The 13,580-nt window shown below is 45.7% G+C and overlaps 1 protein-coding gene across 8 annotated transcripts in view; it reads left to right on the forward strand.

Annotated features, from left to right (window-relative positions):
• PRDM11 (PR/SET domain 11) overlaps window positions 1-11,443 on the forward strand; it is a 53,185-nt gene extending 41,742 nt beyond the window's left edge. For 7 of the 8 annotated variants that reach the window (XM_068945591.1, XM_068945593.1, XM_009682803.2 and 4 more), the window contains 2 exons: window positions 306-956; window positions 1,768-11,443. In XM_068945591.1, coding sequence (XP_068801692.1) covers window positions 306-956; window positions 1,768-3,932 — 2,816 coding nt within the window. In that variant the 3' untranslated portion in view covers window positions 3,933-11,443. The remainder of the gene's footprint in view (window positions 1-305; window positions 957-1,767) is intronic. The other variant, XM_068945595.1, reaches the window with a different exon arrangement.
• Window positions 11,444-13,580: the final 2,137 nt, after the last annotated feature.

The following is a 13,580-nucleotide window of genomic DNA, read 5'->3' on the forward strand; positions in this document are numbered from 1 at the left end:
CTTTCAGCGCAGGTTGGTTACACCTCATAGGTTAAACAAGCTGCCTGTAGTTTCTCTTCTCTTTAAGGTGTGGGGGTCCTACTGCTCTGTGGCTACCTAGGACTGTCTCTGTTTTTGCAGAGGCCCTTCCTCTCGCAAGCCTTGGTTTCCTTGGCTTGAGTTGTGTCAGTTCCCTGGTTTGTAATGCAATGAACAAACCTGCAGGGCTTCAGCTTGCCTTTTTATTCTTTTTTCATTTGAGTTTTAGATTGAGGAATGTTGGTTGGATCCCAGTGATAATCCCCACCCCTCATTTTCCTTTCTAGGGGACAAAAAGTTACAGAGGGAGAAGTCAGAAAAGAACATGGAAAATCAAGAGGACATGCGGGGGCCACTCCAGCTCACCACACTAAAGCAAGGGAAGAGCCCTTACAAGCGCAGCTGTGATGAGGGGGAATACCACCCCCAAACAAAGAAAAAAAAAATTGACCTCATCTTCAAAGATGTCCTAGAGGCTTCCTTAGAATCTGCCAAGTTGGAAGAGAACCAGTTAGCAACAAGTACACCCATTTCCATCAGAAAAGCATCTAAATACCAGGCTGAAGACATCTTTGAGAGCTGCGGCAGTGCCATGCAACATGGCTCCCTGAACCTCAGCAGAGACCGGAGTGAGGGGGAATGGAAGGGCCCCCACGGTTCCTCTTTTAGCACGGCCAAAGAGATGGGGCTTCTTGAAGATGACGAAGAAGAGCCTCTGTCACTCAAAGCAGACAGCCCGACTGAGCTGTTGCTGGCCTCTGCTCAAGGCAACTCCCATGAAATCCCCACCACCTCCTTCTGCCCCAATTGCATCCGGCTGAAGAAGAAGATCCGGGAGTTGCAGGCTGAGTTAGACATGCTGAGATCTGGGAAGTTACCTGAGCCACCCGTGCTACCGCCTCAGGTACCCGAGCTCCAAGAGTTCTCTGACCCCACAGGTAAGCCTTGCCAAGTAAGAACATTCTCCAAACCCTGCCTAAGGAAAGTAGTGAGATGCCTGTGTGCTGTGTGCCCATCTAAAACGTTTTGCTCTGAATATTCAGGTGAACACTTGGTTCTGTGGAGGGTTCATGGCGAGGTTTTGTGAACGGGTGGGTCAGGAGCTGATGCTGTTGGCACGGTGGAAGACATTGTCTGGGAAAGACTCTGTAATGACAACTTGCTCTATTTGTTTCCATTGTAATCAATAATGCAGTGCCAATAAAAAAGACATTCCATTGCAGACAGTTTGTTTGCTGTATTTTTGATGCATTCTCTTTCAGCGGAAACCCCTCCATGGTGCCTTACATGCCACCAAGAAGCTTTGCTTGAAAGTCTGAATGACTCTGTGGTAACAATGAAATGTGCACTCTTTCTGTATGAAATGATGTCCTGCTGTGACCCTTGTTGGAAAGCACTCTCTATTTACTCCACTGCCTCCCCACAAACATGTGTCCGTTTCTGAAGATACATTTCATTTCTTCCAGGAATGTGCTGTCGAGCAGTCAGTAATCTCCACCAAAGGAATATTTGGGTCACCCCATATATTGTGAAAGTAGCTAGGATGTAATACCATTTCTTGCTGTACAGCGTGTCATGTTGGAGACAAAGTTCAGAAGCAGAAACATTGATTTATTTTCCTCCAAGGAGAAAGCAGAGAATGGCCAGTTGATCAGGCGGTGTTTTACTGTCAGCAGTAGGGTGCTTCTCAAGCTCAGCAACTTTGTAAATATCATATTTTTTCCTCCTTCTTCTGTTTTCTTTCTGCAGTTTCAGAAAGCATCATCTCTGTTCCCACTATCATGGAGGACGATGACCAAGAGGTGGATTCTGCTGATGAATCAGTTTCCAATGATATGATTGCTGCTACAGACGAGCCTTCCAAGATGTCTTCTGCAACTGGTCGGAGGATACGGCGTTTCAAGCAAGAGTGGCTTAAAAAGTTTTGGTTTCTGCGGTACTCCCCGACGTTGAATGAAATGTGGTGCCATGTCTGCAGGCAGTACACAGTGCAATCCTCTCGGACTTCAGCCTTCATCATTGGCTCAAAGCAGTTCAAGATACACACAATAAAGCTTCACAGCCAGAGCAACCTCCACAAGAAGTGCCTGCAGCTTTACAAGCTCAGGATGCATCCAGAGAAGACAGAAGAGATGTGCCGAAATATGACCCTGCTCTTCAATACAGCCTACCACTTGGCTTTGGAAGGCAGGCCCTACTATGACTTTCGGCCACTGGCAGAACTACTGAGAAAGTGCGAGCTCAAGGTGGTCGATCAGTACATGAACGAAGGAGACTGCCAAATCTTAATTCACCATATTGCCCGGGCTCTTCGAGAGGACCTGGTAGAACGGATCCGACAGTCTCCCTTCCTCAGCATCATTCTGGACGGGCAGAGCGATGACTTGCTGGCAGACACAGTTGCAGTTTATGTACAGTACACGAGCAGTGATGGGCCTCCGGCAACTGAATTCCTGTCTCTTCAAGAACTAGGCTTTTCTACAACAGACAGTTACCTCCAAGCATTAGACAGGGCTTTTTCCAGCCTGGGAATACGATTGCAGGATGAGAAGCCAACTATTGGCTTGGGAGTTGATGGTGCTAACATTACTGCCAGCCTGAGAGCTAACTTGTTCATGACAATCAGAAAGACTTTGCCGTGGCTACTCTGCTTGCCCTTTATGGTACACAGGCCCCATTTGGAAATTTTGGATGCAATTAGCGGGAAAGAGCTTCCGTGCCTGGAGGAGCTAGAAAACAATTTGAAGCAATTGCTCAGTTTCTATCGTTACTCTCCCCGACTCATGTGTGAGTTGAGGGTCACTGCTGCCACTCTGTGCGAAGAGACCGAGTTCTTGGGAGACATTCGAGCAGTGAAGTGGATCATTGGGGAGCAGAATGTGCTCAATGCTCTGATCAAGGATTACCTTGAGGTTGTGGCCCATCTCAAAGATGTCAGTGGCCAAACCCAAAGGGCAGACGCTTCCGCAATTGCGTTGGCCCTCCTGCAGTTCTTGATGGACTACCAGTCAATTAAACTCATCTACTTCTTGCTGGATGTGATAGCTGTGCTTTCACGCCTTGCCTATGTCTTCCAAGGGGAGTACCTTCTTGTGTCGCAAGTGGACGATAAAATAGAGGAGGCTATCCAGGAGATTAGTCGACTGGCAGACTCGCCTGGGGAGTACTTGCAGGAATTTGAGGAAAACTTCCGTGAAAGCTTTAATGGCATTGCTGTGAAAAACCTACGGGTGGCTGAAGCCAAATTCCAGTCGATCAGAGAAAAGATCTGCCAGAAGACCCAGGTGATCCTAGCCCAAAGGTTTGATTCTCGTAGCCGGACATTTGTGAAAGCCTGTCAGGTATTTGACCTTGCAGCTTGGCCCAGAAGCACTGATGAGCTCATGAGCTATGGGAAGGAGGATATGGTACAAATATTTGAACACTTGGAGACAGTCCCATCGTTTTCCAGAGAGGTTTGCAGAGAGGGGATGGACACCCGAGGGAGTTTGCTGATGGAGTGGCGAGAACTCAAGGTGGATTATTATACCAAAAATGGTTTTAAAGACTTACTCAGTCACATTTGTAAATACAAACAGAGATTTCCCCTCTTAAATAAAATAGTTCAGATCCTCAAAGTCCTTCCCACCTCATCGGCCTGCTGTGAGAAGGGGCGCAATGCCTTGCAGAGAGTGCGCAAAAACAACCGCTCTCGGCTCACGCTGGAGCAGCTCAGTGATCTTTTGACAATTGCCGTTAATGGGCCTCCCATTGCCAACTTTGATTGCAAAAGGGCACTAGATAGTTGGTTTGAAGAAAAGTCGGGCAATAGTTATGCACTGTCAGCTGAAATGCTGAGCAGGATGTCGTCTCTTGATCAGAAGCCGATGCTGCAGAGCATGGACCACGGCTCTGAATTTTACCCCGATATTTAGGAAGGAATGCCTCAGATCAGAAAGCTGTTGAATAATTTTTTTAATCTATACTCTAAACTTTGATATATTATAAAAATATATATATTATATATATATTAAGGAAAAACCCACACTGAAAATTTAAAAGTTAAGGCGATGTGCGTCTGATAGAAGCTAAGCAGAATTTTAAAGATTGAGACAATGTTTAAAAATTTACTGGTGTCTCCAACCATGGCAGCTGCAGTGTAGGTGGCAACATTTCATTCTTCAGAAGCTATGTGCTGGGGCCATACTCTACATGTTCAGCCCTAACAATCTATAAGCTAGATGACTGGTCTTTGTCAGCCTCCTCCTCCCAACGGTTTCCTTTGTATGTGTGTTGTTGCTTTGTTGGGTTGTGTGTTGGGTTTTTTTTTTCCTCAGTTGTAATCTCTGCCTCTCTTTTCATTGTTTAGTCCAGTTATTGAGCCATTTGAGCCATTTGTTGGCCACCGTCAGATTTCTGATTTCCGACAGAGCATCCCATGTGTTTGTGTTGTCCCCAGCTCTCCAACTCCCCGTAATTCTCTTTGTTAGAGTAGAAGTTTTCTTCGCTCACAAAGATTATTGGGAGGAGGAGGAAAAACTGGGGAAGGTTATTTTGTTTTTCCTGATTTAAAAACAAATATCTCCACTAAACTGTGATGCCCCTTTCTCAGTTCTCCCTACTTTTGGGCTGTAGAGTAATGCTTGGCTTTCAGCTCCTTTTATGATTACCATAGTACCAGTCTATCATACCTATATTATAACATGATGTCATATGCAGACTATAAAATAGCAAAATAGAGAAGGCAGGGGGAAATTTTTGCATTTATATTTTTGTATTGTAGGAGATAAAAAATATATATATACAACTATTCATTCAAAACCAGGGCTGCTGTGGAAGCTAGACAGCCAATGAGTCAATAGCCATCTCTGGGCAGAGATTCAAAGGCTTAAAAAATTATATTCTGATTTACATTATTTATACTCTGTCTTTATAATCCTAGATTGTTGTGGGTTTTTTGTTTTGTTTTGTTTTGTTTTTGGAATGAGTGAAAGAAAAACCTGCTGCAGTTGGTAGCAGGGGCTATCAATGCAAGATCTATCTTGGATTATAATCATGTGATGATGTCCTATAAAGGTTCATGTATTCTCTTGTGACCAAGGTAACATGTTCCACAGCACAGCAGACTGATGACAACAGGAAGAAGGGTGCTGTACTTTTTCCTGTGAAATGTATCTTCCTTCCTTGAAGGAATGCAGAGTCCAGCTGAAATGTGAATGGGGGACTTGCACCTTCCATCACAAAGGAGATTGTTTTGAGGGCCTGGGGTTCTTCTTTGATTTATTCTTTTAAAGTAAAAGAGCTCCATGCATTCACACAATATCACTTCAGGTTAGAAAAGCAAAAAAAAAAAAAAAAGGTGCAAAAACTCCACAGATGCTAGTGCCTTGCCCTGCTGATGTGGCATGGACAGCACCAACCTGACCAGAACATCATGGGAGTGAGAACCTGTTGTCCAAAAGGTGTCTGAGCTGACATGTTCGCACTTCCCAGAGGGATGAGCTTTGTGCCAAGCTGTGTTGTATGGAAACATGACGGTGGTATCAGCAACACTGAACCTTTCCTTTCTCCTGTTACCCCCCCTGCCCTTGGTCTTGGTGCTAAGATATCTCTAGAACCGTTGCTGCTAGTTGATAGCTTTTCATTTATATAAATATATATATATATATATATATATAATATTATTTTATTTTTTAAACTTTTTTGTTTGTTTTCAATGGAGATGTAGCATGTTTGGAACCGATCTCTCTCAGAGTCACTTTCACTGCCAGGGTTCACGCACTGTCTTCCCCGAGAAAACACGCACTTCTACCTAAATCTCACTCACCTCCCACTAACCAGCTTGCCTAAGCAGAACAGTACAGTTAATATCAGGCAGAGATGTGCAACTACGCCACTACATACTTTTTCAGCTTTTAAACCCGTGGAAATGGCTAGACTGGTATATGTCAGAGTTTTGGAAATGTTTCCCCTCTATTGCTCTGGTGAGGAGAGATTGAGACTGTCTGAAGCACTAGTAAAGATGAATCTGTGTGTTCTTTGTCCTGACTCTGCCCCTTTTGCTGTAAAACAGGGCTGTTTCGCTGGGCAGTTTGAAAGGGGTAGAGAAGACTCTCCAAAGGTTGCAGCGTTAGCTGGGCAGATGGGATACAGTCAAAAGCACTTAATCCCTTTTCCCTCTGCCTCGCCTCAGATGGTATATTCAGACTGTGTGCTTGTTCAGACCTGAGAGAGCAGGTCTGCTAGGTGACAGTGTGGGTGCGTCTGCGCTGCGGGGCGAAGACCCAGGTGCCCGAGCAGTTCTCTCTGGCGTCCTCATAGAAACATTGTGAATTAAGTCAGGACGTTGCTGCACGTTTGCGCAGGCATCGCAGTATGTAACACCTAGCAAGCAAAAAATGTGTGTTTTTTTTCCCTTTCTTTCCCAATAAATTATGTGAGCAAATTGACCCATTCATCCAGAGACGTAAGAATGAAACTGGATACCCTCTGCCACTGCACAGACTTGGGCAGTTCTTTCTTTGACCACAAAAGAGGAATGTCTGTACATGAGGTGTCTGTAGCCCCTCAGGCCTGGAGAGTAAACCTTGTTCATGGTGCTGTCTAAAGCTCACAGATCTGTTTCCTTCAGGGGAGCTGGGAGGCCCCTTCCTTAATTAAAATTTGAGGAGACATAAAGAAAAAAAAAAGATAGTCCCTGTAAAAGTATTGCTGTTCCATTAAGCTCTAATTTGGAGATGGCCTAGGTAAACTTTGATGTTGGAGACAAGAAATGAATCCACCCACCAGAGGGCAATGGGCAGATGGTAGAGAGTCTCCTTTTTTAGGTATGCACAGGTGTCTGGGAAACTGCAGCAGCAGAAACAAAAATAACAAAAGAAGTTATCTGAAGTGAGCTACTGTGGGTGTCAAAGAACCTGTAAAGACAGTTCCCCTCCTCCCCCTTTTTTTTTTTTCCTTTGCTCAGCTCCGTAACGCCTTTCATGAAAAAAAAAACAAATCTACCCTTCAGTTTGCAGCAATAAAAGTTCCTCGGTATATGGCTGTTTTTCATAGAGGCCCATCCAACTGCCTGGACCTCTTGCTGGAAAGGGACACTTGTGGACAGTTTCCAGATACCTTTGTAAACAGAAGCGTTTCCCTAGTGTTTGTGTTAAGGCCACCTAAAAGGCCTGTTTACAGCTTCTGTTCTGATCTTTACTTTTGCCACTGGTTGCCCTTGTTGGCAACGTGAAAGCTGCCAGAGACTTGTTCAGTAACGATTCCTGTAATTGGGTCCCCCTTTTCCTTTTGTTTGTTTGCAAATCCCCGTATTGTCAGGCCCATCTTTCCCTGAGTGCTCTTACTCCTAACAGCAGTGAAACGTGCAGAGCATGGTTTTTCTCCAGGCAGTCTGCAAAAAAGGGAAAGCGTTTGTTTCTCTTGCAAAAACCTCCTATGCATCTGTGAAACAGTGTCAGTAGGAAGAATGATTCCCTCTGACTAGATGTTGCTGATACCTGTGAACTGGAAAGGGCAGAGATTCCTTGTCCTTGGTTATGAGCGGAAATGAGCACTCAGTGTAACAGCCAGCCCAGCCAGAGTCGCGCAACACAAAGAAATCCTCATTGCCTTCACATCAAAAAATAAATCAGGCCTTTGTGCAAGACAAACGCAGGTGCTTTGGAAGCTTTCCCTCTAGGTTACCCGCCTATCTCAGATCTGTAGCTGTTACTCACACGGATAGTCCTGTGGATCGAAACGTGACTACAGGCATGAGTGAGATTGTCAGGAGGGAGGAATGACAATGCAAAGCGCCCTTGGCTTTTTAGCACCCTGCTTAGCGAGGCTTTTCTGAAAGCAGGTGCATTTCAGTGTCCTTTTTTGCAAATCGAAGTAGCCAGTCTCTGAGGAGGACAGGGGACCGGCCAGGCTGCGGCAAGGCCAGAGGGCAGTGGGGGCTGGCTCTCGGCACAGGCTGGTGGGTGCAGCGTGGGCACGGCCGCCGTGGCATGGGCGCTCGCCCAGCTCCTGGGGGGGCGCCTGGGGCCAGAGCACAGGGAGGCCCTTCAAGGTGGGAGATTGCTGCGGCTCAGGTTTAATCAGTTCCCTCCCTGCTGCTCTGAGCCAAGAGGAGATTGTTTGGAACGTATCACAGCATCCTGAACTGCTTCAGTGGCGAATATAGAATGGTTTAATTTTTCTTAAATGAGCTCTTCCTCCGCTTCTTTCCCTCTCTTGTTATCTAGGGCATCTGACTGTGAATAATATGCACTTCTCCAGTTCTCCTTGGATTTGTATTTCTAGCCCGTGGGTTTTTTGATTGCCAATTTCTCCTGCCCACTTTTCGCTCAGGCTCCTTGACTCTTTTATCCTGCTGTAAAGCAGAAATCCATTAAGCACATGCAGATATTTCCTTCTACAGGGCTCACTAGTGGCTGCAGGAAGTCTACACCTCCTGGCCACGAGACTGAACACAACAGGGACAATCCTCATGGAACGAGAGACCAAAGCTCTTCCCGTGCCAGCAAAAGTGCAAGGGAGGCACAGGGGAGTTGCAAGGATACGCAGGGAGCAAGGTCCCGGTGTGCTGTCTGCGTTGGGTCTTGGACTGACCTTGGCATTATCCTCTGCGCTGTTTGCACTTTTGCTGATACGAATTCTCAGACATGATTCAGGCTCAGTCTGTTTCTTTCTCACAGCACAAACGCAACCAGGTGGCCCGTGAGGTCTTTGGGGTCCCCCTTCTTTCTTATCTCATTAGTATTGCTGTTTGTTCGACTAATGGATAAAACAGCCTAAGCAGCTGGCTTGCAAATAAGCAGCAACATCCTCTGCTTTTGCCAGATTCCCCTCTCAGCCCTGTCAAAAGAGGTCTTAAAAGCAGAGAAATGGTACGTTGCTCCCCCGGCCATTGTATTCAATGCAGTAATGCCTATGCAATTCCTGTCTCCCTTGGGGACATGTATGATGTGTGTGCATGTAAGCTAGTGTATGTATACAGTACATATGCATACAGTCTATATATTGTATATACGCACATCCCAGTACATATACACACAGTACAAAAAATAAAATCACATGCTTATATATCTATAAATAAAATCCTATATATTTATATATTTCTATGTTTTCAATAGATATAAAGATATAATATAGAGATAGAATCAACCATCCTTGTGTAAGGCTGGCCCTGTGTTCTGGCACAAAGCATGTAACACTGAAGACTTTGGACTTTGGGAGAGTTTTAGCCATACACTGAGGCCTACATTTACATGTATAGCACTCTACAGTGAAGGGCTTTGCTGTGGTTAGGGCAAGGGGATTCCTTGCTGGTGTGTTAATCAAGTGCTAAATAAGGTTTGTGTAACAGGGGAATGTCTTGGTGTGGGAAAATGCTTGAGTGTCCTTGTCTTCTAAGTAAGCCTTTGGCTAAGGTCCTGTGTGTTCACACTTGGGCAGATACATATCCCACCCTCATATGCACTTTTCTCTCTCTGCATGGATGTGTTTGGGAACTGAGGGTACTAGTGTCATGAAAATGCTTTACCTACCTGACGTTGCTTGGCAAACACTGACACACTGCAGGGAAGAACCCGTATTCTGTAGATGCTAGTACAGCACAGTGCAAGAGAATTCATTTGTACAGTGTTATTTCGTGCATGGCTGTCAGACAGTGATACAGCGACGGAGCTGCAATAAAGCAAGCGGGAGAGTAAAAGCGTTATGGAGTCGAGGGACAGTCGCTGTCACATGGTCGGAGACAGAAGGAATGATGTATCGGGACGGAGCAGCACAAATGAAAGGGAACTGTGAATTAGGAGCCGTAAGGATTGGGGCATGCAAGCCAAACTGTGAGTCTCATGTGTAGCTGTGTCAGATCGAGCTTGCAGCTGCTTTGTTTAAGCAGCCCATAGGAGTGTGGCTGCAGGGTGTTTTGCTGCACCTCCTCAGGTCGTGTGGCTGCTTCTTGGCTGGTAACTAGCCTGCCTGGCCTAGAGGGCTTTTTTGGAGGGAAGGGAATGGTTTGGTTAAGTGGAAGACACAGTCAGTGAGTGACACATGTGGTCCATTAAGCCTCAACACACACAGGGCTGATGTTGCCAAACTGAAGCACTTAAGGGTTTAGCCCTCTCTCCTGTCCCTTGCAAAGCTGTTTTCACATGACTGGTGTTTCTGTGCTGGGACTTTGGGTGGATCTGGGCAATTGCTTTCATGGATCAACCTTTCCAGAGCGTCTGCTGATGTCCGCAGGATGGACAGCCACCTTATCCCTCCGTCCATTTTGTCACACAAAAACCTTTTGGAGCCATTCTTATCACACTGACCCAGCTACATAGTGAAGTTGTTGATTTGCACCTAGGAAGACCTGTGAGGCTTCTTGTTCCAAGCTAGTAAATGGTAGCGTTTCACTGCTGCTGCTCCCCCAAGAGGGAGCTATTGAATTGTCAAAGGAGAGGGATGGAGGTTTGGCTTTGCAGCTCTATTGTCAGGCCTAGCAACCACTTCACTTCTTGCTTTTCATTTTAATTTTTAATTCCTGTTGGGAGGAGGGTGAATTTTTATTCTGACAGTTGAATGACTAGTTACACTGGTATTGCATGAGCAGATGCTGTGCAAGCTTCCCCCTGAACTCTGTCACACACCTCAGTGCCCTCTCCCAGGTCTCCTGTCTCCACACAACTGGTAATCCACCTCAGTCGCAACCTGCCCTCCGAGAGCTTTCCTCTCCACTGTGGCTGCATGCTGCACTCAGTAGCACCTCACCACCACAGCAGAGAGCAGAGCTCCCTAGCACTTGTTCTTCATGAACCTCAGAGATGGTTTCCCCACTCCCAGCTTTCTCCCTCACATGCCACTGACATTTGTGTAAACTCAGCAAACTTGCTGCCAGCCCATGTGCTGCCAGAGGGGAATTCCTGCCTGGCATCGGACTCTCATGCACTGCACCTCATGTTGAATAAGCTCCCTGGGCTAAGTGGGGGAACCATGTCTCATATGCTGTAATGTAATGAATGCTGTAGGAGGGCTATAAAGTTTTCTGCCAGTCAGGCATCCTCATAGACTCATCTAACTGTTTGCAAAATGCATTTCTCATTTTTACTTCTAGAAAACAGAAGGTTTTGTCTTAAACCTCTCCATATCCACATCCAAGCACAGCCCTGCTGAACTGTTCGAAGCTATCTCTCACCCACCCACCACACACACACACACACACAAAATGAGAGAAAAATATCTAGAAGTCTATTACTACATATGTATTAATATGTTAATATCACTCTTTTGGAGAACATTAAAATGTTATTACTTTACAGACTATGCTTTATAGTACCTGTGTGAAAGGACCTAGGACACTGGATACGAATAGAGCTATGTTGATATATCATAGTATGTACACGAGAACCTTCCTTTTGTCATATTATCCTTGTAATGTAAGATGATTGTTAATAAAAAACATTTAAATTTATCAAGTTGGGTTGCTAATTCTTTATATTATTGTGGGAGGTTAATGTAATTTTCCCAGAGCAAGGGCATCTAAACTGATACGCTCCCTGCTCCCCAGCCTGCTTGGGCAGATGAGTGCAACGAGCGAGTGCAGTGATGTCTATCCAGAGGAGGAAGCTGCAGCCAGCTGTGGTAATGGTAGCTCTCCCTGCTGGCTGCCTCACCCGGGTACCTCTGGCGCGTTTTTGCAGCCCCTCAGCATGCTTTTGCCAGCTATTGGGCCAGCAGGCCCTTGATGCCTCCTTACAACCGGCGTCGTTTCAGCGGGGGCTCGCTGTGTCTGAGCTGCGCCCCGAGGGGGGCTGTAGCAGCACAGGCTTGGCGTCAGCAGCAGCTGCCCTGGATGAAACCTAGTGCAGGTGTGTCGGGGTGTGCGGCAGCCAGTTGGGAGCGCTGTGTGGGTATGTCTGTAACCTCTGTTTTCCCTCTGGTCTTTCTGTTTTAGTGGCCTAAACTGTGGCATCTTCAGCTTCATTGCAGTGGTATGTGCTTGCAATGCTCCACCTCACTTGTTCAAGCACACCCACAAAGCCTCGTGTGTGTTTGGTTTGGTCTTAAGGCTTGAAAGTCTTTTCTTGAGCTCTACATGCCCTGAGGCAGGGAAAGCTGAACTTTTTCTACCCTTTAAAGAAAGAGCTATATTTTAAGTTTGATTTTTTTGGGGGGGGGTGTGAAAGTTTTGGCTGAGGTTGGGTCTACACTGGATTAACTAAAGGTGTGATTTTTAAACCTGTTCAGTCAAACCCAAACAATTTTGTGTATGGACGTTCTTATGTCTGTTAAATCAGTTTGAGCCAGAGAGCCAAACTTTGAAACCAATATGAACAACCATGGATTAATACTGGGCTGTGAGTTCCATTTTCTGAGCAAACAACTATCGAAGCTCAAAATAGTAACTCCTCTCTCCTGGCAGACTCTGCCCACTTGTCCTCAGAGACTGAGCCTCCCCAGCAGAGACCGCAGCAGGGGATGTCGGCCCATTCTTCCTATCTGTTCAGATTTACACTTCCAGTGCAAACAAGGAGGACTTCTGCACAGGTTTAGGCCATGGAAAGGCAGGCAGAAAAGAACTTTACCCCTTCCAGAGCAAGCTTCACCCAGTTGTCGTGGTGGGGAGAATCACAAGGAAGTAGCTTCTCTCTACTAGTGTGCCTTGTCTTGTTAAGGGTTTGGCAAAAGAAAAAAAAAAGAGGATGAGGAGAGAAAGAGAGGTGGCATTTTCAAAAGCATTTGCTCAGTGGTAAACACATCTATGTGTCAGTGTGGGAGAACCAGAAAATACAGCTGAGAACTGTGCAGCTGATTGCCTAGATCCTGAATGAGGAACTACATAGTGAGAGTGCTGAGACTGGTAATATTGCTGGGCTTGAGGTGAGACTGTTTAGAGGTGAGAACTCTCAAAATCAAGAGTTTAATTTAATGAGGCCAGGATGGATTTGCAGTTTTCTAGTTGATCCTGGGAACAGATACCTAAGCTAGTGTTGCATGAATGATAAGCTATTTAGCCAAGCAGCAAATGTTTAATGCAATGGGATGGGTATGGTTAAAAAAGGGGAGCAAAAGCTCACAGGCTTTGGATTATAAACTGGTGGCTAGCTGTGTCCCACTGGTGGTTGGTTGGGTAGAAATATGCTGGTGCTCTGCAGCTTACTAGACCTCGTCAATAAAAGGAAACTTGAATGGAAATTCTGGTGCTGAGTCAGGTTTGGGGTTTGAGGGGTCACAGTCTGTAGCTGATGGGAGCTAGGCCTGGGTGGGGGGGGAACACATTTGGAATAATAAATCTTTGGGAGCTTAGCATGGTGCACTGTACAGAAGCTTCGTTTTCAGAACTGAGAGCTCCTCAATTTCAGCTGAAGACAACAACTGCTGTAGGGGCTGGAAACAAGAGGTGAAAGTTTGTTAATTTCCAGACTCAGAGGTGAAAATAGCCAATAATTAGTGATTGCATTAGAAAAAGTTGTTCTTGGTGACTTCCTTGAAGTCATTGAGTAATCCAGTATCACAGTTTGCCATTTCTTGGCAGCTTTCACTGATTTGAAATGGTTTATTTTTGAGCAGTATGTAGGCCCAGCAAAATTCTTGTAGTGACAAGGGGT

The sequence above is a fragment of the Struthio camelus genome, chromosome 5, assembly GCF_040807025.1.
Source record: "Struthio camelus isolate bStrCam1 chromosome 5, bStrCam1.hap1, whole genome shotgun sequence".
NCBI classification, from domain to species: domain Eukaryota; kingdom Metazoa; phylum Chordata; class Aves; order Struthioniformes; family Struthionidae; genus Struthio; species Struthio camelus.